This window comes from Mauremys mutica, chromosome 25 (assembly GCF_020497125.1).
Source record: "Mauremys mutica isolate MM-2020 ecotype Southern chromosome 25, ASM2049712v1, whole genome shotgun sequence".
NCBI lineage: Eukaryota > Metazoa > Chordata > Testudines > Geoemydidae > Mauremys > Mauremys mutica.
The window spans coordinates 15,406,872-15,431,013 of NC_059096.1; the positions used below are offsets into that span (position 1 = coordinate 15,406,872).

The 24,142-nt window shown below is 52.8% G+C and overlaps 2 protein-coding genes across 11 annotated transcripts in view; both read right to left on the reverse strand.

Moving 5' to 3' along the window:
• PLEKHM1 (pleckstrin homology and RUN domain containing M1) overlaps nt 1-8,493 on the reverse strand; it is a 55,757-nt gene extending 47,264 nt beyond the window's left edge. Inside the window, exon 1 of one of the 2 annotated variants that reach the window (XM_044999802.1) lies at nt 8,412-8,493. The gene's annotated coding sequence lies outside the window, so the exon portion shown is untranslated. Of the gene's footprint in view, nt 1-6,576; nt 6,779-8,411 lie in introns of those variants that run through there. The other variant, XM_044999803.1, reaches the window with a different exon arrangement.
• Nucleotides 8,494-13,373: 4,880 nt separating this feature from the next.
• LRRC37A (leucine rich repeat containing 37A) overlaps nt 13,374-24,142 on the reverse strand; it is a 55,064-nt gene continuing 44,295 nt past the window's right edge. For 3 of the 9 annotated variants that reach the window (XM_044999185.1, XM_044999186.1, XM_044999179.1), the window contains 5 exons: nt 24,029-24,133; nt 21,923-22,046; nt 15,216-15,276; nt 14,958-15,110; nt 13,374-13,772 (listed from right to left, as the gene is read on the reverse strand). In XM_044999185.1, coding sequence (XP_044855120.1) covers nt 13,733-13,772; nt 14,958-15,110; nt 15,216-15,276; nt 21,923-22,046; nt 24,029-24,133 — 483 coding nt within the window. In that variant the 3' untranslated portion in view covers nt 13,374-13,732. Of the gene's footprint in view, nt 13,773-14,243; nt 15,111-15,215; nt 15,277-21,922; nt 22,047-24,028; nt 24,134-24,142 lie in introns of those variants that run through there. The other 6 variants (XM_044999187.1, XM_044999182.1, XM_044999184.1 and 3 more) reach the window with 6 other exon arrangements.

A 24,142-nucleotide genomic window follows, 5' to 3' on the forward strand; every position in this document is an offset into this window, starting at 1 on the left:
CAAGGAGGTTGGGGAGAGAACTCCCACAGTCTCTGTTGTCCCTGGGGGCTTATTTCAGAACAGTTTAGCCTCCTGTCCTGACAGGGGCCTGACTTCCCTTCCCAGGAGCTGTTCCTGTAGTGGTGGGTTGGGGGGAACCCGGGCCCGCCCTCTACTCCGGGTTCCGGCCCAGGGACCCTAATGGCAGCAGCTGTTGGCAGCCAACCTTTCACTGCCAGAGTTGCTACATTGCCCTGGGCCACTTCCCCACAGTTCACCTGCTTCTCCCTTCTTCACCCTTACCTTAGGGCTCCTTAACGATGGTTTGAGGGTGTCTTCAGTAACCAGCCCTTCAGCCGCACTTCCTCTCCTCTGGCTCCCTGGCTCTCCTGCCTGATTGGAGTGAGCCCTTTTTACAGTATCAGTGGGGCCTTAATTAGAGTCAGGTGGTCACATTAGCTTAATGGCCTCACCTGACTCTTAGCAGGTTAATTAGAGTCAGGTGTTCTCATTAGCCTGGAGCAGCCCCTGCTCTGGTCAGTCAGGGAACAGAAAACTGTTAATCCAATGGCCAGTATATCTGCCTTCTGCTATTCTGCTGTACCCAACTGGCCTGGGTCTATCACACTATGAACTCAGAGTTCCTGTGTTCTTAGGCCTTGTCTACACTGGCAAGTTTCTGCACAGTAAAGCAGTTTCTGTGGTGTAACTCCTCTCCTGAGGTGTACACACTGCCAAGCCACTTCGTGTGCAAAAACTCCTCAGTTGCAGCGTTGCAAAAAACCCCACCTGCGCTGCATTGCCAGTGTAAACACATCAATTGCTTTCAGCACTGTAATTGGCCTCCGGAAGTGTCCCATAATCCCTCAAGTGGCCGCTCTGCTTCTTTCCTGGAGACATGCACCTCTCTCCTTTCAAAGCTCTCTTTCTGACAGCCCTTGCGTGCTGTGCTGATCTGCTCTGGGACATAAAGCAAACCATTATTGTGGAATGCTCCTGCTGTTGAACACAGAGGCAGGCGTGTGTGGTACAAGACAGCATGCTGACACACTGTCTGCCCCCCATACACACACACACACTCCCTGTCACACACTCTTGCCCATCCACTTCAGTTGAAAAGCAGTTGGCAATGTAGTAGGATGCCCATGGAACAATGGGACTAAGAAACCTGCATAATGTGATGCTGTGCCTGCCCCTTGAGGCATTGCAAACCCTTCCCAAAGCACCCTGTGGCCAGTTGCTACCACAGTGCACTGCTCTCTTTGCCGTTGTAAGAGCTGCTAACGTGGATGCGCTCCACCGTCACAAGGAGGACAGCGTGCACACGCAACAGCGGTTTAATTCCAGCGCTTTAATAAAAATGGTATAACTTGTTGTGCAAAAACTTTGCAGTGTAGACATACCCTTACTGTGACATTGTGGAGCCAATAAAAGAATTTAATATGGAGAAATCAGATAAAATTGGGAAATTCCATAGCATTTCAATTCAGTTTTCCTCTATCTGGAGAGTGAGGTGGAGTTGTAGACAAAAATACATTGTGCAACTCAGAGCTATTGGGATGGGGATTTTCTTCTGTGATTGAACTCACAACCCTGGGTTTAGCAAGCCAAAGCTCAAACCACCGAGCTATCCCTCCCCCCAGAGTAACAGGTTATCTAACGTCCTAGAGAAGTTCAACTGGATTATCTGAGACTACTAAATGATCACATAATTTGAGAGTGCGCTGTAATGCACATGGCACAAGGAGACAGTTAGGGTTGATGGTTTAATCCTATCTCTGCATTTCCTGGCTTGCCTGTGAAATTACTCAGCTTTGTCATGGCAAACACAATTTTAAGCATGGAATTTCCTCGTTTAAAAAAATGAGCAGTACAAATAAACAAAGGAAGTTACAAAAACTGCGCGTGTGTGTATATTGGGTCCATGCCTGGGGCAGGTGGTGTGTATGGAGTATGTCTGATTGAGATGCTCTGTAGTGCATGTATGCATCCGCGTCTGGTTCATATCTAGGATTTGGCCTCTGAAGTTGGTGTAACCTGCCTCGGAGGGAGTGTCTAGCTGAGATATCACCTGGAGCATGTATAGGTTTGCCTGGGTGTATAGTCTTTACTCTCTGCCTCTTGCACATTACCCAATCTCTCTGAGCCTGCATACTGCAGTGACGGGGACTACACAACTACCTATGAGAGACGGACAGACAAAGCGTAACTCAGACATGGACCCCACCTCTGCCCCTCGGACTCTGCACATCATTACAGTATGAGCTAAGCCTTCACAAGACAGTCACAGAACCTAAATCATTGAGCTGGCTTCGCCCTCTCCAAATAAAACACCATTCCAACGTGCCTGAGTGAAACAGGAAGCCTGCCAGCAAGCACCGTCGCCATACTTGTGCTAGCTCTCATTGAGCTAGCGTGCTAAAACAGCAGCGTAGCTGGGGTCCCACAGACAGCGCCCAGGAGGCTCAGGCAGGTCTGGACTCAGCACGCTGCTACTCCACTATTTTTAGCGCACTAGCTCGATAAGAGCTAGCATGAGAGCTGGGAATCACACCCCTAGCTCCAAGTACTGACTCAGCCTTAGAGTGAACTCCACCTGTGCAGAAATGGAATGACTCGTCCAATCTGCTGGGATCCATTTCAGTGGTGCTGCATCCTGCTCCCGTCACCTCCAGGGACTAATCCCCCTGGAATGCAGCAGCGTCACCTGCCCGGCAGGTGAGCATTCCTGCATTCCAAGGGGATGATCTCCTTCTCCTCTTCCTCTGTCCAGCCATAACAAAAGAATGGGAGCAAGGGCAATGACTGAAATCTTCTTAGCCAGAGAGTGAAGAGTGCAGTCTGCTCCACCAGACCAGGGGCACTCATCTTCACTCCCTGGGGACTTTCGGAAAAGCAGCAATCCCATCGTGATTCTCCTGCTGACCCAAGTTCCCCGGAGAATGAAGAGGCAGCCTCAGAGTCTCCCTGCAGCACTCGGTGGGTTGGGAGGGGGCAGGATTAAAGACCAGGACCACCAAAAAGGTAGGAGGCTCCAGTTACTGGCACACTCCACTTAAAGGGCCCTCACATTCACGAGCACATATGCAGGCAACTATCCGCACTGAAGCACTTATCCAGGTGAGCAGGGGTCTCAGTGAGGCCCACAATTCACTATAATCCAATTCTTCGGTAGGAAGAGAATTCCATGAACCCCACCTCTGTGCCCATTCAGGTCTGCCCTAGAAAGGTTCCCCTCCAAGACTGTCCCCTGCAAGTGGCAGCATCTCTGAGCTAGTGGGCTCCATGATCTGCAGTCAGAACAGAGCTGTGTAGGGGCCACGGAGAACTACAGGCTACTCAATCATGTGCTATGTGCTTTGGGGAGTATGCATCCTGCACCTTAAATTGTGACACTGAAGCTCCAGCTGCAAGATAGGTGAAGCAGAAAACAGAGCACAGGGCGTGGTCACTTTTGAAACAATCTGTGATATCATGCCAAAGGAGCAGCAGGAAACCCCGTAAGGAGGTGGCAGGCCACGCTCCACTGAATGCACCGATAGCAAAGAAAAAGTCCAATTAGCTGTGCCAGACTCCTGCTCTTGGGAGCGATGGGGAGGGGAGATGCTGGGAGAGCACAGAGACAAACCTAATGCAGCTGCCAAGTGGGGTAGGAAGCAACTACTGGCAGAGAACCTGACTCTTCCCCTGCTCCACCCACTCAGCACTGCAGGGTGCTGCATGGCCTACTGACATCCCCTAGCCAGCTCAGCTCCAACTGGCAACAGCACCTACACAAAACACTACTGTGTAGATTTGCAGAATGGTGCTGCACCACTGACGCCCTAGGGAAATCTATCACCTCCCTGCAAAGGAAATTTACTCCTCTCTTGAGATACTGCCTGACCTGCTCAGCACTTCTCTTAGCATCACCTTTCAAACCCAAAGGGAGAGCTGCAGCTGGGGATGGAAGACCCCCATTACTACTAAACAAATTAGAGGATTGGGCCAAAAGAAATCTGATGAGGTTCAACAAGGACAAGTGCAGAGTCCTGCATTTAGGATGGAAGAATCCCATGCACTGCTACAGACTAGGGACCGAATGGCTGGGCAGCAGTTCTGCAGAAAAGGACCTAGGGGTTACAGTGGATGAGACGCTGGATACGAGTTGACAGTGTGCTCTTGTTGCCAAGAAGGCTAATGGCATTTTGGGCTGTATAAGTAGGGGCATTGCCAGCAGATCGAGGGACATGATCATTCCCCTCTATTCAACATTGGTGAGGCCTCATAGAATCATAGATTATTAGGGACCTCAGGAGATCACCTAGTCCAACCCCCTGCTCAAAGCAGGACCAATCCCCAAATGGCCCCCCTCAAGGATTGAACTCGCAACCCTGGGTTTAGGCAGGCCAATGCTCAAACCACTGACCTATCCTCATCTCATCTGGAGTACTGCGTCCAGTTTTGGGCCCCACACTACAAGAAGGATGTGGAAAAATTGGAGAGTCCAGTGGAGGGCAACAAAAATGATTAGGGGGGTGGAACACATGACTTATGAGGAGAGGCTGAGGGAACTGGGATTGTTTAGTCTGCAGAAGAAAAGAATGAGGAGGGATTTGAGAGCTGCTTTCAACTACCTGAAAGGGGGTTCCAACAGGGGCGGCTCTAGACATTTCGCCACCCCAAGCATGGCGTCATGCCGCGGGGGGCGCTCTGCCGCTCGCCGGTCCCGCGGCTCCGGTGGACCTCCCGCAGGCATGCTGCCGAAGGCACCCTGCCTGCCGCCCTCCTGGCGACCAGTAGAGCGCCCCCTGCGGCATGCCGCCCCAAGCACGCGCTTGGTGTGCTGGGGCCTGGAGCCGCCCCTGGGTTCCAAAGAGGATGGATCTAGACTGTTCTCAGTGGTAGCAGATGACAGAACAAGGAGTAGTGGTCTCAAGTTGCAGTGGGAGAGGTTTAGGTTGGATATTAGGAAAAACTTTTTCACTAGGAGGGTGGTGAAACATTGGAATGGGTTACCCAGGGAGGTGGTTTTTAAGGTCAGGCTTGACAAAGCCCTGGCTGGGATGATTTAGTTGGCGTTGGTCCTGCTTTGAGCAGGGGGTTGGAGTAGATACCTCCTGAGGTCCCTTCCAACCCTAATCTTCTATGATTCTAAGGCAGCTTACATTGATCTAACACTGTAAGCATTTACACTAAAATGAGGCTCCCACCGATGTAACTTGCCCACGACATCAATTTAACTCCTCCTCCGCGAGAGGCGTAGTGCTCAAGTCGATGTAGTTAGGTCACCGCACTGCATGGCTTACACTGACTGCCTTTCAGAAGCGCCCCCACACCGACCGTTAAAGCGGTGCAAGCGCTCCTGGTGAGGACATGTACCGCCGCCACAGGGAGCATAGCGTGAGCATGCAAAAGCAGTTTGATTACTTAGGTCAACTACATTTTGTAGTGTAGCCTTGCCTTACAGTGCTGCAGCTTAGCACAAGGGGCGGTAGCTCTGTCTGTGGGAGAGCGTCTTCCTGCCAACAAAGCGCTGTCCACACCGGTGCTTTTCATCAGCAAAACTTTTGATGGTCGGGGTATGTTTTTTCAAAAGTTTTAACAACGAAAGTGCAGTGCAGACAAAGCCTGAGTGAAGATGCTGCCTGCGCCGACAGGACAGCTTCTCCTGTCAGTGTAGGTACGCTCCCTGAGGTGGTAGCTATGTCGACACAGCGCTGTCTATGCCAGGGTTAAATGGGTATAACTTGGTCACTCCTGAGTGCAGCTATACTGACATAAGTTTGTAGTGTAGACAAGGGCTAAGTCTATTTAGCTTATTGAAGAGAAGATGAAGAGGGGACTCGATCGCAGTCTATAAGTACCACACAGGGAGCTTTCTGATGCTAGTAGGTTCTTTAACAAAGTCACAAGCTCTAGTGGTCAGTAGTTAAGAATTAGAAAATTAGAAAAACAATTTTTAACAGTGAGGGTAACTAACTATTTGAACAGACTATTGAGATATGTGGTAGATTCTCCATCACTTGGAGTCATTAAATCAAGGCTGGATGCTTTTCTAAAAGATATGCTCTAGTTATCAGGTTTGATGCAGTGGATGAATTTCTAAGACCCGAATTATGCATCTGCAAACCATACAGGGAGAGAAGACACATGGAGCTGAATTCAGTGACAACAGAGGAGAGGAGCTAGGAGAGACCGGAGAGCCAACGGTGGTTGGAGGAGAGGAGCTAGAGGAGGTTTGGAAGCTGTCAGTGGCACCCAGAGGACAAACCTGGGTATCAGTGGCATTCAGGACAGTTAGTCTAATCAAGACAGTCAACAAAATTAACTTGCTAATTTTAAGCTCTTAAGAGCAGGGACCATGTCTGTCTCTGTGTTCGTGCAGCACCTATCTCAATGGGACCCTGATCCTGAGCTGGACCATGAGGCATTACTGCAATATAAGTAATGAACAACAACAGATGGACCCAACTGACTAAAAGTTTACACAAGGGAGATACCAGCTCCATGCAAACCAAACACAACAGAAGAATCTGCCCGGGGCTCTTTGCCAGCTGTACCAGGAAAGCCCTGAGACTGGATTCAGGTCCGCAAGGTGGTTGGTGGGGTAAGTACCGGTAAGAGTGGCTTGGATTCAGAGGGATTAGCAGGTGCACTCTTCAGCAGTGATTCTCCTTTTCCACAGCTGGATCCCCACAACAGCCAACATCTAACAGAGCCAGGCAGCGCCACCTCTCCTTGGCCAAGCTGGGAAAGGCGGGAGGGCCACCAGTTCTTAAGGTTTGTTGACAGGGCCAATGACCTACAGAAATGCCACTCGGGCAACTCAAAGTGTGGTTCCAAAACTAAACAGCTGAGACTTAGTTAATGAGGAAGCAAAGGCGGCTCTGGGGTGCGCAGGCAGCCCCGAGCCCAGCTCCCCACAGCACGGGGGGGGGGGACAGGGCACCCCCGAGCCCAGCTCCCTGCAGCACGGGGGGGGGGGGACGGGGCCGCCCCGAGCCCAGCGCCCCGCCGCACGGGGGGGGGGGGACGGGGCAGCCCCGAGCCCAGCTCCCTGCAGCACGGGGGGGGGGGGGGGGACGGGGCACCCCCGAGCCCAGCACCCAGCAGCACGGGGGGGGGGGGGACGGGGCCGCCCCCAGCCCAGCTCCCCGCAGCACGGGGGGGGGGGGCGGGGCAGCCCCGAGCCCAGCTCCCCGCCGCACGGGGGGGGGGCAGGGCCGCCCCGCGCCCCGCTCCCCGCTGCCCGGGGGGGGGCCGGGCACCCCCGAGCCCAGCCCCCCGCAGCTCGGGGGGGGGAGGGCACCCCCGAGCCCAGCCCCCCGCAGCCGCGGGGGGGGGCACCCCCGAGCCCAGCGCCCCGCAGCACGGGGGGGGGGGCAGCACAGAGCCCAGCTCCCTGCAGCACGGGGGGGGGGGGGCAGCCCCGAGCCCAGCTCCCTGCAGCACGGGGGGGGGGGCAGCCCCGAGCCCAGCTCCCAGCAGCACCGCGGGGGGGGCGGGGGTCAGGGCAGCCCCGAGCCCAGCTCCCCGCAGCACGGGGGGGGGGGGGGGGGACAGGGCACCCCCGAGCCCAGCTCCCTGCAGCACGGGGGGGGGGGCGGGGGACAGGGCAGCCCCGAGCCCAGCTCCCTGCAGCACGGGGGGGGGCGGGGGACAGGGCAGCCCCGAGCCCAGCTCCCTGCAGCACGGGGGGGGGGCGCGCGGGGGGGGGGGGCAGCCCCGAGCCCAGCCCCCCGCAGCACGGGGGGGGACAGGGCAGCCCCGAGCCCAGCCCCCCGCAGCACGGGGGGGGGCAGCCCCGAGCCCAGCCCCCCGCAGCACGGGGGGGGGAAGGGCAGCCCCGAGCCCAGCCCCCCGCAGCACGGGGGGGGGGCGGGGCAGCCCCGAGCCCAGCTCCCCGCAGCACCGGGGGGGGGGCGGGGCAGCCCCGAGCCCAGCTCCCCGCAGCACGGGGGGGGGACAGGGCAGCCCCGAGCCCAGCTCCCTGCAGCACCGGAGGGGGGAGGGTCCGGGGTACCCCCGAGCTCAGCTCCCCGCAGCACGGGGGCGGGGGCGGGGCACCCCCGAGCTCAGCTCCCCGCAGCACGGGGGGGGGGCGGGGCAGCCCCGAGCCCAGCTCCCCGCAGCACGGGGGGGGGCGGGGCAGCCCCGAGCCCAGCTCCCCGCAGCACGGGGGGGGGCGGGGCAGCCCCGAGCCCAGCTCCCCGCAGCACGGGGGGGGGGGAACAGGGCAGCCCCGAGCCCAGCTCCCCGCAGCACGGGGGGGGGGGTCCGGCCTTGCCTCCCATGGGGGGGGCAGGAGACCCAGCGGGGCAGCCCCGGTGCCCGCTGCCAGGGGACCGGCCCCAGCTCCTCACACAGACCCCGCGCCACCTCCTGAGCGGGGGGGGGGGGGGGGTCTATGGGGCGGGGGACTGCGAGGGGCGGGGCGGGCGCGCGCTCACCTGCTCCGCGGCCCCAAGGCTCCGGCCGGGAACCCGGAAGCGCAGGCGCTGCCGAGCGCGCGCCCGCCCGCCCGCGTGACCCGAGTGGGCCGAGGGGCGGGGCGGTGGCTCGGGCTGGGGCTGCGCTGGGTTGCGCAGGGGACGGCTCGGGGCGGGAGCTCGGTCCGGGCGGCCATGGAGCCTCTGCCCACCGGGCTGGTACCTCAACACCTCACTGCTGCAACCCGGAAATGGGCGGGGCGAGTGTCGCTAGACAGGGCGGGGAGCTGGCCGGGGGCGGCGGCTGAGGGGGGCAGGCAGGGCCGGCTTCAGGCCAGTTCAGCCAATTACCCTGAATCGGGCCCCGCGCCCAAGCCCCAGGATTGCATATGGGCAGGAGCCGGTGCACGGTACCGGGGTGGCCTGACTTCCCCAGGGGGCCATTTAAAGGGTCTGGGGCTCCCAGCCGGGGCCCTTTAAATTGCCACCAGAGCCCCACTGCTGGAGCCCTGGGGTAGGGCTGCGGGGCTCTGGGGGCTATTTAAAAAGTCCCGGGGCTCCCGTTGCCTCTACCGCCCCGGCCCTTTAAATAGCCGCTGGAGCCCTGCCGCTTCCCCAGGGCTCTGGGGTGCTTCTACCACCCCAGCCCTTTAAATAGCCGCTGGAGCCTTGGGGAAGCAGCTATTTAAAGGGCCCTGCTGCACCCCCTGCCCTGACTCCAGCCCTGCTCCCCCGCCCTTCCCTCACCAGCCCTGCACCCTGCCCTGTCTCCAGCCAACCCCTGCGGCACTCCCTGCCTGAAGCCAGCCAGCTCCGCACCCCTTGCCCCGCCTGCAGCCAGCCCCTGCCTCCAGCCAGCCCCTGCCCTGCCTCCAGCCAGCCCCACGTCCATTGGTGCCTGGCAGTTCCCAGGACAGTGACCCTCCACATCTGCTTCAATGAGGGGGGCAGGGAGCAGCTGGGACCCACACATGTGCACACCCTAGGGTGACCAGATAGCAAGTGTGAAAAATTGGGATGGGGGTGGGGGGTAATAGGATCCTATATAAGAAAAAGACCCAAAAATCAGGTCTGTCCCTATAAAATCAAGACATCTGGTCACCCTAGCACACCCCCAGGGAGTGGCGGACCCACACGTGTGAAATGGAGCTAATTAATAACCGATCAACAGCATATGTGATACAATGTACATAATATATAATTTTATTATTTATATAGTTATGGAAAGTAAATAATACATGGAAGAAAGGAAAGGCTTTTTTTTACTTTTTTTTTTTTTTTTTTTTTTTAGTCAGTCATCTCTGCCAGGGACCCGCCGAAAATGTTCGAATTGGGCCCTGCACTTCCTAAAGCCGGCCCTGGGGGCAGGTTTGTATAATTTTTGGTGTTGCCCAGAACGGGTCCAAGTCCTGCAAATCCCCCCAACCCCCCGCCTGCAGGGTTTGGGAGGGAGTTTGGGTGCAGGAGGGGGCTTGGCTGGGGCAGAGTGTTGGGGTGTAGGAGGGGTGCGGGGTGGGCTCTGGGCTGAGGCAGGGGGTATAGGAGGAGATGTGGGCTCTGGGAGGGAGTTTGGGTGTGGGGTGCAGGCTCTGGGCTTGGGCCAGGGGTTGGGGTGCAGGAGGGGCTGAGGGGTGTTGCAGAGGGTCTCCATGCGCCGCTGCCCGCAGGCACTGCCCCCCACTGCTCCCATTGGCCACAGTTTCAATGGCAGAGTTGGCGCTTGGGGCGGGGGCAGCACGCAGAGACACCGCAGGGTGTGCCAGCTGCTTCCGGGAGTGGCATGCCACGTAGAGCGAGGGCGGGGAGGAAGCCGCTTTAGCCCTGCTGCGCTGCCGGTGGTGGTGGCAGGGTTGGGGACGCTCCGGAGGAGGCGCGTGGGGGCAGAAGTTGGGGCTGGGGGAGAGACTCAGCCCTGAACATTGTGCTTTGCCATAGAAAATGTTAAATTACTTTGAAAAATCAGAGGAGGTGACTTAAGTTGGAAATCCAGTCCTGGAGGCACCCAAAAGTAGCGGCACTAACAATGGTGTGGTGATCAAATGGGGCTTTTCCATCCAAATTTTTATTTAGTAAATTGCCATTTCGCATTCTCCTTTGTTGTGGTTGTTCAGCCAGTTGTCAGACCCAATGTCACTGCTTGTCCCTGAAGCTATAGGTATGTGTGACGCAGACGTGCCCAGGCAGGTATGGTCCTGTGTGCGACCAACCATCTGCTCAGTATTTCACCAAAGGGGGCCATGGTAGCTCGGTCAAAAACAAAGAACGAGCTGATTGTCGTGGTTATTGGGAGAGGTTTTGATGGGAAATAATTAAAGAAATATGTAAAATATAGAATATTAGGTTTCAAAACTATTAAAGTGAGACTAGTCACCAAAGGCAAGGTGCGGCCTCAGGACTAAATCAATCAACGCTGAGAAGAATGGACGTCCATGGAGCCAGCCACGTTTGCTATCTGAACCAGGTGTAGGCTTGAGGATTTACAAAGACAAAAGAACCCCAAGAAAAGTCTCTGAAATAGGGGCCTCTGGCTGGGTAAGAGACAGTGGTCTGTAATTGTATAAGAGATGAAGAAAGAACACAGATTATTATCCGTTACTGAGGAGAAACTCTGCCAGTGGCAGTGTCTCATGAAAGGTAGATGCCAGCATTCTAGACTGAACTAGGACTGACCATTGGGTGAGGGCGAGACCTTATTAGACAGGAAAGTAACTTTTTAATAAGCATAGGCTATAGATTGCATGTTATGTTTTGCTTTCACCTGTAACTACACCTTCCAAACCCTTACATTTGCTTTTATTTGAATCTCAACCCCACACTGTAAAATAAACTTCAGTTTGTTTTTCTCTGTAGATGTGTCTACGGGCCTTGTGCTAAAGAGTGTTAAAGTGAAGTGAAACCAGTGAGCTGGGGTGGACTGCTTCCATGGAGCCAGCGGATCGGTGTACATTGCAGGTGTCCAGTAGCTAAGGGACCAGGCACTCAACTGTAGCAAAGTGGTATGTGTGGCCGGCATTGGGAAAGGGTGGGGCTTGTGTTTCCAGCAAGCAGTGGTTGGGGAGGGTCTCCCTTGGGGGATAGAGACCAGGCTCATTCCTGCTGTGAGCAGGTGGTGGTGATACACCCTAGACGCCTAGGGTAATCCCCAAAAGTGTCACCAGATGGTTGCAGTAAAACCTAGAGATGGCACCTATCGGTCACTCACCTTGTTTAACCCTCCCCAGCTGCTTGCTCCATTAGCCTTGAATGTTACAGGGTTGGGACTCCATTCAGCCCTGGTCACGGTGCTTCCCAGAACATCTGCCTGGAACATCTCCATGCAGTGACACATGGTGGCATAACCGCTGCTTCATGGGCAGGCCTCGGAGTTAGCCAACGTGGTGCTCAAAGGGCATGAGCCTGGCCAGGGAGCAGGCGTGACCAGGATGTGGTGATTTAGCATATCTCCTGCGAGGGCTCCTACTTTAAAGCTGAGCCCTTGCAAACAGCCTGCTTGTCCCAGGGGCTGATCGGGTTCACTCCCTCCGCACTCAAATGGAGGCGCTGTTTGCAAGCCCTGTGCTAGGAGAGAATCGAGCCCTGTTCTCTCATGGCTAGTAAGCCCCTGTGTATAGCGGGTGGGCCTGTAAGAAGGGGCAGCGCAGCGGCAGGTCCTCCAGAGGAATCGCATGCTGGGGTAGGAGCTCTGCTTCCCTTTCACAGAGCACAGAGGTGGGGAGTGCAGAGGCATTTCTCTGCCCCCATCAGGAGAGGCTAGAGCTCCTGGCAGCATAGTTTAACAGAGCTCCTGTGCCCCCAACCACAAGCACACGGAGCTCCCTTCCCCGTTCACTGGGGCAGGGCTGGGCACCGTACAGTTCCTCTGTCTCATTCCTAGGGATTGAATTCTCCATGGCTTTTCCAAAGCAATCAGGATTGGGTCGGTCAGGTTCATTAGCTAACTCCCCCCTTAACAGCAGGGAGGAAAGTGTAGCCTTGTGGTGACGGACACAGGAAATCTGGGTCCAGTTCCCAGCTTTATCACAGGCTCCTTGATTGGGGAAATCATTTCGTGTCTCGAGCCCTAGCTCCCCCTCTGTACCAAGGATGAGAACGTTACCTTCCCGCCCTTGAGAGGAGCAATCCACTAATGCTTGTGAGGCACTCTGGCACTACAGTGCTACTATGCAGCCAGGCGCAGGGAGTTTTATAGGATCATAGTTTCTAAATTGCCCTTTGTGTTTCCTCAAAACACCTATTTTGACTGGGCCTCCAAGAGGCTCAGCTTAGCCAGACCTCTCTTCTTCTTGGCCAGACCTTTCTTCTTGTGAATGACCAATTTCAAGCCAGTGCAGCCTCCCAGACATTTCAGTCATCGCTCATGGATTAATGAACCTGCTGTCTCTCTAGCTGGCTGACGGAAGCAAGGCTGTGCTCAACTTGATGGCATTTCTCTGTCTGTTTGGACGTAATACAATCACGTTTGAACGCAGCATAGGCTCAACTCCAATATTTCAGGGTATCTATGGGCAGAACTCTCTTCATTTTGGTGACAATTAGAAAACAGCGGAGTGAAAGGGGGGACCCTTGGGGCCCCTGGCAGCGGATTAGCAGACCCATTGCCTTTAGCCAGGGCAGTAATTCAGTACAGATCAAAGAACTGGTTGATGGCAGCCATTAACACCTTCCAGCATAACCGAGCCCCCCCATCTCAGCTCTGCCCATTGTCCCAGTAGGGTTAAAAGTGATGACATCTTAAATAATTTATCTCCCAGGCAGGAAGAAAAGAAATAATAATGGTGAGGGAGAAGTGGGGAATGGAAAGGCCTGGCAGGGAAGGGGGATACAGAGAGCCTCTGGCATGGGGGGGAAGAAAGAGAGACCCTGGGAGGGAGGAAGGGAGAATGGGGGAGCACACAGAGTCTTTGGCATGGGGGGAGAGAAGGGGTGACCCTGGTAGGGGGGCACACAGAGCCTCTGGCATAGGGGGAATGGGGCAGTACACAAGAGTTCTGGCATGGAGGAAGAGAATGCAGGACCCTGGTATGAGGGGAATGGGGGACACATAGGGTATGTCTACACAGGGAAGACGAATCCGCGGCTGACCCACATCAGCTGACTCGGGCTCACGGGGCTGTTTCATTGCTGTGTCGACTTTGTTCAGGCTGGAGGCCAAGCTCTGCGACCCTCCCAGCTCGCAGGGTTAGCACTAAGCCCACACTAGTTCTGGGAACAAGGATGCATTTTAATCATCAGTTCTGAAGGTGACAGAGGGGATGGCTTCCCGTTTTATCTGTGTAACATAGAGCAACATTATAACTTTATACAGTACTCTTGATAGACAGTAGTATTCACAAAAATACAAGTTAGTAGCTTTCTTTGCTGGACGACCACTCATATTGTCTTCTAAATAGAAAAAAACATGGAAAGATTTAAAAAGTTTCTGTCTAGCTACAAGAAAAGCCGGATTTTAATTTAATGCACAGCAATATTTTCTTCCTTCTATTACCTAAATATCAGAGTATGACATGGTGCTGCCACTACGGGAGACTAGAAACTGTTCAGCTCCCTTCTTCAAGTGTTGCCACTTCATCTGTACATGTATTTTATAATGATACTGATGTAAAATACAGCACTGCTCCTGGAGCTGAGTTCAGCTTTAGGAGCTCTCTCTACACAGGATCAAAGCTATGGAAGGGTCTGATTCAAAGACCAATGAGCTTTGGACCAGGACCTAAGGCCTTGATCCAGCAAAGTTGTGAGCTAAGGCCCAGATCCTCAAGGTATTTAGGACCTGGCTCTCCTGGGAGTTAGGCTCCTAAATATCTTTGAGGGCTTGGGCCTTCTAGTCTCACTGACTTCAGCAGTGCTACATAAGGGCTTTGCTGGTTGTATACACCACTGAGAGTAAAAAAGATCTCACAGGCCTCCGCCCTAGCCAGCCGAAAGCAGGCGTAACTGAACAACTGCTCATATACATCTAGCAGCTCAGTGGCTTGTTCTCATCCTTGTAGAAGAGAAAGTCCCATGAAAACCCTTATTTGTTTACTGAGAAGCGGAGATGGAAGCTGAGCGCCATGGCAATGAGCCAGTTGTAATGACAATGGGTTATCCTCTGAAAAGGCCTAAAGCCCCTGTGCTCTGTCCCCACTCACACGGGCAGAGGGGAGGAGCAGCAGCAGCTCGGCATTACGCTCTTCCCTTCTCTCTAATCTCAGGGATGCCCCTGGTCCCACCACATGGGGCTGAGGAGCATGAAGGGTCGGCCTGAAGAGATGGCAGTTCTGTGTCGTGTTCTCTTGTCAAGCCCATGGGGACTCTGGATCACATGTGGAGAGAAGCACTGCAATATGGCTTTGAGGATGGGCAAAAGCAACTGCCCTTGCCCTATGGAGCTGCCCCAAAATGGGCATTCTCCCAGTGCATCATGGGACATCTCCAAGGATGATCTGATGGCAAGATAGCAAAGGGGAAGTTCCAGAGCCTCCTAGTCCCTGCATGGGTGGGGGATGATGTGGCCCCAAAGCAGGAGCTCAAGAGGAAACGCAGTGATAACTCTAGGCAGTGCTAATATTCCCTGATTTACCTTACATCAGCCCTGTTGAAAATTTCTTCCTCATCCGAGGACTCTCTGTCATATAACTTCTGGGCCATGGATTTTTTACGTATAGAATCCAGTGGGAGATACATGTCTCTAAGCCAAAGCGGTTTCTCCATACTTGAAGACTCTGATACACCAGGGAGCTGGAAGACAGCACAGAGACATTTATACTGTGCTGTAGTGTCAACTACTGGCACAGTTGGTAAGTACAGTTATCTGGGCGCATTGAAGCTTCTGTGTGTGCTTACCTGATGAATCGCTTCAGAAGAGATTTTGCTATTTCTCTCTTGGGAGAGTTTCTGAAAGGCCCTTTTTAAAAAAGAAAATCAAGTAAAGCAAGTTAGTGATTCCTCCGAAATCTCGCTCCCCAGGCACTGTACTACCCTGCTCCAGCTGACGCAGCACAGTGAGCCAGCCAATTGTCGCTTAAACTGTTGTGACACTTTTGGACTTAATGGATCGGAAATAAAGGGGCTGCAAGGGAGATGGAAAGCCTCCGAGCATTTTTGTCCCTGAATAATTTCCTCTTTTTAGTGCTTTTACAAACAAGGTTCACCATGGTGCAGCTTCAGGTGGCCCTGTCCTGCCAATACGAAAACATCCACTCTTACTGGTAATCTTTCATCCTGAATCTAAAAGACGAACAGCCAAAGCACAGTACAAAGACAGGGCACAACAGCAACACACCTCCTGTGCCCACGCAGGGGAGCAAGGTGGCATGGGCCACCGTAGTGCAGGAGGAGATACAGCCTTGTCAGGCCGTGCTTTCCCCCTGTGTAAGTGGGACTAATGTCACTGGCACTACACTGGGGGAATGCAGCAGAGAAGCAAGGCCCAGTTGGTGCGAGAAGGCCCTTGCGCAGTGACCTGCCAACATGGGGCTCCCAGGCCATCAGCTTTGGATGTGACCCAGAGTGTCTGTTCCCATGGCAGTGTGTAGCTGCCTCGTTTGTTATCAATAATTGTGAGTATTACCGCAGTGCCTGGGACCCCAGCTGCGATCAGGGCCTGTGATAAATAAAGGGGGTGAGTAGCTCTCTTTTATGGACACCCAGCCAGCCAGTTAGCTATAAAATCCCGGTTAGTAGCTGTTCTCTACTTGCTTTATCTGTAAAGGGTTAAAAAAGCCCATAGGTAAAAGGAAAGGAGGGAGCACCTGACCAAAAGAGCCAATGGGAAGGCTAGAACTTTTTAAAATTGGGAAAAAGCTTCCCCTTTGTCTGTCTGTTGTTCTCCCGAGAGAGGAGATACAGCAGCAATACTGTAAGAAGCTGTAAACCAGGTATGAAAAATCATCAAATCAGACCTAGGAATTACTTATCTGAACCCCAGAAATGTAAGTAAATCGGGGAATGTCTGGGAAGACACAAATAGGTTTATCTCTTTTATTTCTTTATGGCTTGTGGACTCCTCTGTGCTAACCCCAGGTGCTTTTGTTTTGCTTGTAACCATTAAGCTGGACCTCAAGAAAACCATTCTTGATGCTTAATTATTATATTTGCTCTTTTAAAATCTAGCAATAGCCAAAGTTCCAAATGTATTTTCTTTCTTTTTGTTTTTAATAAAATTTACCTTTTTTAAGAACAGGATTGGGTTTTTGTGTCCTAAGAGGTTTGTGCATATGTTGTTTAATTAATCAGAGAATATCAGGGTTGGAAGGGACCTCAGGAGGTATCTAGTCCAACCCCCTGCTCAAAGCAGGACCAAACCCAACTAAATCATCCCAGCCAAGGCTTTATCAAGCCTGACCTTAAAAACCTCAAAGGAAGGAGATTCCACTACCTCCCTAGGTAACCCATTCCAGTGCTTTACCACCCTCCTAGTGAAAAAGTTTTTCCTAATATCCAACCTAAACCTTCTCTACTGCAACTTGAGACCATTATTCCTTGTTCTGTCATCTGGTACCACTGAGAACAGTCTAGATCCATCCTCTTTGGAACCCCCTTTCAGGTAGTTGAAAGCAGCTATCAAATCCCCCCTCTTTCTTCTCTTCTGCAGACTAAACAATCCCAGTTCCCTCAGCCTCTTCTCATAAATCGTGTTCCACCCCCCTAATCATTTTTGTTGCCCTCCACTGGACTCTTTCCAATTTTTCCACATCCTTCTTGTAGTGTGGGGCCCAAATCTGGACACAGTACTCCAGATGCTGAATAGAGGGGAATGATAATTTCCCTTGATCTGCTGGCAATGCTCCTACTTATACAGCCCAAAATGCCGTTAGCCTTCTTGGCAACAAGGGCACACTGTTGACTCATATCCAGCTTCTGTAACCCCTAGGTCTTTTTCTGCAGAACTGCTACCCAGCCATTTGGTCCCTAGTCTGTAGCAGTGCATGGGATTCTTCCGTCCTAAGTGCAGGACTCTGCACTTGTCCTTGTTGAACCTCATCAGATTTCTTTTGGCTCAACCATCTATTTTGTCTAGGTCCCTCTATATCCTATCTCTACCCTCCAGCGTATCTACCACTCCTCCCAGTTTAGTGTCATCTGCAAACTTGCTGAGGGTGCAATCCACGCCATCCTCCAGATCCTTAATGAAGATATTGAACAAAACTCAGCCCCAGGATCGACCCTTGGGGCACTCCGCTTGATACCGACTGCCAACTAGACATGGAGCCATTGGTCACAAGCTGGTGGCAACAGCTGATTTCCTTTGTTTTCTTTCTCAGCTCTTCCTTGGAGGCGTATGAAAGGGCTTGAGGGTACCCCACAGGGAGGAATTCCCAGGTGCACCTTCCTGGGTTCCAAAGGTGGTTGGTTTTTTTGTTTTGTTTTGTTTTTTTTTGCACTTGGGTGGTGGCAGCATCCACCCTCTAAGGTCAGAGAGAAACTGTAACCTTGGCAGTTTAATACACGCCTGGAGTGGCCAGTATTAATTTTTAGAATCCTTGCAAGCCCCACTTCTGCACTCGACGTGCCAGAGTGGGGAATCAGCCCTGATAGGCCCCACTGCACTGGGCTCTGCACACACACACAGCATAAGGGATTGCCCAGCACCGAAAGTGCTAGCCATCGGAACAGGCACATGCCATGAGCTGGGGAGAAGGCCAGATGCCAAGCAGTGCGACCAGTGGCATGACTGGCAAATGGCAAGGTAGGGCCACACAATAACTTTAAATAAAGGTTTGGGTGGGTTGTGCTGGAAGGGGATGAGCTCACAGAGAGACAAAGGACAGGGAGAAGGCAGTGAGGATGAAGGTGATGTGAGGGAGGGGGGTAGCAGGAGGACTTCTTGCACTTCCCCGCAGAGAGCAATTTGCCATGGGGAAGATCAGCAGCCCTGAGCCCCTTCTCCCGCCTTATACTGAAATGGTTACCCCCTTGTTGGGGCTGGGAGGCAGGTGAAAAGAAGGGCAGAGACATGGAGGGAAACTGAGGTGGGGCAAAAAGTGGGAGTAAGAAGGTGGGGGCAGATAGAAAGGGGAAGTAGAAATGGCAGGGCCAAGAATGGGTGGTGGAGGGTGGAAATGGGAAGCACAGAGTTGGAGGGGCAGATGGGGAAACTTGAAGATGATTCAGCTCTTGGGCTGAGAGACAGAGGTTGGTGCCTTGGTGTCGGGAGTTGAGGCATGTAGGAGGAAGAGAGCAAGAGGATGGGTCGGGGAAACAGGCCAGCCCGCAGGCCAGGGAATGGAAAATGCAATGGTCCCGCCCCCTGGGCTGAGCAAAGCAGCAGATGAGTCCACACCCGTGTGCTTTCCGAAGGGCTCGGGTAGGCAGCTCTGTCTTGTGAACATGGAACACGAGGCTCAGAGCCCCGTGCTTGCCAGCAGTGCCCCAGGCAGAAGCATTGCTAGGATTAAGTGGATGCAATGGCAAGACTAGGATCCTCCACAGATGCCTGAGGAAGAGAATCATAGGTGCTATAGGCCTGCTGTGTCCATGTGACCCCAGTTATGTCCAACAGGGCACAAGCAGACAGGCTCAGAAAATCCCTTCTTCCAAGCCCCCTAGATTTCAGTGCTGCACAGCAGAGAGGAGCAACATCTCCTACAGCCCCTGCAATAAATGATGCTAAAACAATCAAGTCAACGAACCTGACCTTCCTTTCATGCTGCTCTGGAGGAGGAGTGCGAGTGGATGACTTCAGCACTTGCACTTGTGCACTCTCACGCACTTAAAGCAGAGAGGGACACTGCGGCAGGGGAAGCCTGGGTCTCTGAGCACTGATGAGCTGATAAGGGACACCCACAAAAATCCTGTCCTCTACCCGGTGGCAAACCCTGGGCCCTAGGAGAGTGTGTGCAACGGGAGGGGCAAGGGAATCTGCTCATTCATTTAAATTAAAATGCTTCCATGACCTGATATGGAGGTGGTACCACTGAGCATCATATCATGAGGGCATTTGCAGGAAAGACTTATTTTTTCCTGAATAAATATGGTAAATAACTGCACAGAGCTAATGAATCACAATATGCATGTGAGCTACACTGGAGCCCCGGACAAACTGCTGCATTAGTATTGGCTAGCGGGGCTGGGAAGAGACAGAGGCGATAAATTGTTACAGCAAATGGCATAGCTGTCACATGTGATTAATTAATCAATTACTGTGGAGAAGAGCAGCTTGCAAGCTGCTGCTGAGAGGTTTGCAGAGGTCTAAGCTTATTAGTCAGCAGTTGGGATCGCTCACTCTTTGGAGTGTCTTCTCTGTAGCCTGGTCTACACTACGCGTTTAAACCGGTTTTAGGAGCGTAAAACCGATTTAACGCCACACCCGTCCACACTAAGAGGCCCTTTATATCGGTATAAAGGGCTCTTTAAACCGGTTTCTGTACTCCTCCCTAACGAGAGGAGTAGCGCTAATATCGGTATTACCATATCGGATTGGGGTTAGTGTGGCCGCAGATCGACGGTATTGGCCTCCGGGTGGTATCCCACAGTGCACCACTGACCGCTCTGGACAGTAATCTGAACTCGGATGCAGTGGCCAGGTAGACAGGAAAAGCCCCGCGAACTTTTGAATATTTCCTGTTTGCCCAGCGTGGAGCTCCGATCAGCACGGGTGGTGATGCAGTTAAAAATCAAAATAAAGAAAGAGCTCCCGCATGGACGATGCGGACGTGATCGCTGTAAGGGCAGGCAAATCTGTTCTATCAGCGCTCCGTTACAGAAGACGAAATTCAAAATCATTTTTTAAATATCTCCAGACAGATGCCATAGCAGGGACTCAGCACACTGCTGCGTGACAAGCGTAACGGAAAGCCAAAGAATCAAATGGACGCTCATGGACTGGAGGACTCAAGCTATCTCACAGTTCCTGCAGTCTCTGAAAAGCATTTGCATTCTTGGCTGAGCTCCAAATGCTTCTAGGGTCAAAAACAGTGTCCGCGGTGGGTCAGGGCATAGCTCGGCAATGTACACCCCACCCCCCACCCCCAGAAGTGAAAGGGAAAACAATCCTCTCTTGACTCTTTTACATGTCACCCTATCTTTACTGAATGCTGCAGATAGACGCGATGGTGCAGCACTCAATACCAACATCCTTGCTCCCCCCACGCTATGGATGGCTGATGGTACAATACGACTGGTATCCGTCCTCATCATCAGCCTATTGGCACATGGGGCAGTGCAAAAGGACTGGTAACCATGCTGACTAGCATCTGTTAGGTCGATCAAGGGCGCCTGGCCCTAATTTTTCCTGGTAGATGGTACAGTATGGCTGATAACCATCGTCATCATAGCAACAGGGGGCTGAGCTCCATCAGCCCCCACCCTTCATGTGTAAAGAAAAGAGTCAATTGCCCCTGAACTAGCAGAGGGATGCTGGGCTCCTCTCCTACACACTCCTTACTGTCCTGTCTGGACTATCATAGCAGCTGGAGGCTGCCTTCCACTCATATCTCACTAACAAGTCACTGTGTCTTATTCCTGCATTCTTTATTACTTCATCACACAAGTGGGGGGACAATGCTACGGTAGCCCAGGAAGGCTGAGGGAAGAACGGAATCAACAGGTGGGGTTGTTGCAGGAGCACCCCCTGTGAATAGAATACAGCTCATAATTTCTGCAGGATCTGACACAGAGCAGCTGTGCTCTCTGGTTCTCTGATACAGTGGTTCTCTAGTACACTTGCCCATATTCTAGGCAGGACTGATTCTATTTTTAGATACCAAAAAGGAGGGATTGACTCAGGGAGTCATTCCCAATTTTGGCTTTTGCGCCCCTGGCTAAGAGCAGCCAGGGGCACTTATGACAGCAGCAAATGGCACAGTGCAAAAGGACTGGTAGCCACGATCATCTTATTACCAATTTATGGTATGGTAGATGGTACAATATGGCTGGTAACCATCTCTGCTATCATGCAAAAGCAAAAGCATGCTGCTGTGTAGCGCTGCTGAATCGCCTCTGTGAGCGGCATCTAGTACACATACGGTGACAGTCACAAAAGGCGAAACAGGCTCCATGATTGCCATGCTATGGCATCTGCCAGGGCAATCCAGGGAAAAAAGGCATGAAATGCTTGTCTGCCGTTGCTTTCCCAGCAGAAGGAGTGACTGACGACATTTACCCAGAACCACCCGCGACAATGATTTTTGCCGCATCAGGCACTGGGATCTCAACCCGGAAATTCAAAGGGGCGGGGGAGGCTGCGGGAACTATGGGATAGCTACGGAATAGCTACCCACAGTGCAATGCTCCAGAAATCGACGCTAGCCTCGGACCGTGGACGCACACCACCGATTTAATGTGTTTAGTGTGGCCGCGCACACTCGATTTTATACAATCTGTTTTGTTAAACCGGTTTATGTAAATTCGGAATAATCCCGTAGTGTAGACGTACCCTGTGTTTGCTAAAAGTGAAGCATTTTTTTTTAAATATCCGAGTGGGTGCCTTGTGATTCTCCAACATGCAATATTTGAAAGGTTTGGAACAGTCTAAGATTAGGCATTGTCTAAATGAGAGAAAACAGCTGTCTGTGTTACACAACACTGGCAGGGGAAAAGAGAACAATTACCATTTTGACTGTGGTTTGTTATCATGTGTTGATTGAGAAGATGCTGCAGATCTTTGGGAACAAATCTGCTTAAGAAGAAAAAAATGACATAAACAACAGCTGCCAGGCATTTTCTTTCTGTATGCTGTACAAAAGAGACACCAAAATACTGGTTAGTAAATAGGAGCTAAACAAAAATTTTCTGTCCAAACGATTTTTCACTGGAAAAATTGTTCTTTGACTAAACAAAATGTTTCACAAAAAGTGTTTGCTGCAGAAAAGTTAGATTTTTCTTTGAAAAACCTAAAACTGAAATATTTTGATTTGAAAATGCTGCCACACTGCCAGGGGCGGCTCCAGGCCCCAGCACGCCAAGCGCGTGCTTGTGGCGGCAAGCCGCGGGGGGCGCTCTGCTGGCGCCGTGAGGGTGGCAGGCAGGCTGCCCTCGGCGGCTTGCCTGCGGAGGGTCCGCTAGTCCCGCGGCTTCGGAGGACCTCCTGCGGGACCAGCGGACCGTCCACAGGCAAGCCGCAGAAGGCAGCCTGCCTGCCGTGCTTGGGGCGGCAAAATTCCTAGAGCTGCCCCTGCACACTGCCTTGTGATAGTTTTAGTTAGGTTGCCTCATGTCCCTAGTCTTCTCAATGGGCTGGTCTCACTAGCTGAACTACATGTCCCATGATGCACTGTGGCCAGTAACTCACATGATGCATCACTTCCTCATTCCAAGAGGAGAGATCAGAGTGCGTCATGGGAAATATAGTCCAACCAGGAGTCGAGTCTATAGAAGAGAATGAAAACAAGAGGGAGGAGCCACTACCATCTAGAGCTGGCCACTTTGGTGAAATATCCTTTCATTAAAGCTGAATCCTATCATTGTGATGCAGCCCTGATCCTGCAGTCTTCACTCAGGCAAAACTGCCATTGACTTCAATGGACAGTTATTCCTGTCATTTTCTTGGCGGTACCCATCTGTCCCAATGATGGGTGCAATGTTACTCTTGCTGTTATTTGCACTGCGGTAGTGCCTAGTGGCTCCATGGTCCTGTTGTGCTGGGTGCTGTCCAAACATCTACCGACAAGACAGTCTCTGCCCCAAATCAAAGTGTCAGAGAGGCACTGGCTGGACACAACACATGGAAGGGTGGATGTGAGATAATGAATGATAACTGAGTGGGAGTTCTGCCTGAGTAAGGACTGCAGGGTTGAGTCCCCTTTGCACTGTGGTAATGCGCCTTCTTTCAGCTCCTCCCTTAGCACTCCTGAACTCAGGACCCCCGTGTGGGTGAAGTGGAAGAAGTGGGTGGGGTTATTAAATATTTCCTTCCCAAGGGAGGATTAGGCTATAGATGTGCTCTTTATGCAACAACACACTGGGGTGGCAGTCTAGTCCCAAATAACCACATTTGCCAATGAGACAAAGGGCATGTCTACGCTGCAGCTGGGAGGTGTGTTTGCAGCACGTGTAGATATATCTGAGCTAGCAATGGTTTAGCTGGTTCAAAGCTAATTTGAGTAACAAAAGCAGTGCAGCCATGGCAGCATGGCCCCCCAATACATCCTAGCTAGATCTAAGCTAGCTTGGGCATGTCTGTCAGTGCTGCAGCCATAGGCGCCAACTCCATGAGTGCTTCGCGGCTCAAGCACCCCTGGAAAAAAAATAGGGGGTGCTCAGCACCCATCAGCCACAGCTGTTCAGCGGGGCTGTGGATCAGCTGTTCAGTGGGATCATCGATCAGCTGTTCAGCCCCACCAATCAGCTGTTAGGCAGCGGGTGGGAGGTGTTTGGGGGAGGGCGGGCAGGGGCCAGAAAGACACGGAGTGAGGGTAGGGCCTTGGGGAGGGGTCAGAGCAGGGGCAGGAAGAGGCAGAGTGAGGGCAGGGCCTCGGGGGAAGGGGTGGAGTGGGGGTGGAACACTGGAAAAATAAAAGTCAGTGCCTGTGGCTGCAGCCACATCCCCTGAGTGCTGCACAGACAGACCCCAGCAGGCAAGGCCTAACTACTGACATATGGCTGCTCTGGCTGGTTTCTGGCAGTTTCTAAAACCCTGTTCGAAGGGATACTCCTACACAGTGCTGCGAGGATGACTGGAACAATGGCCATGCAACAAATGGATTTTTTTGGCTTACCTCGATGAGACAAATCACTGCAATAATAATCATTATTACCACCGTCACCGATATCGCTAGCAGCAGCTTGTTGCCGTAGCTGTATTGGGGAGGCTCTGGGGATAACTACGAAAC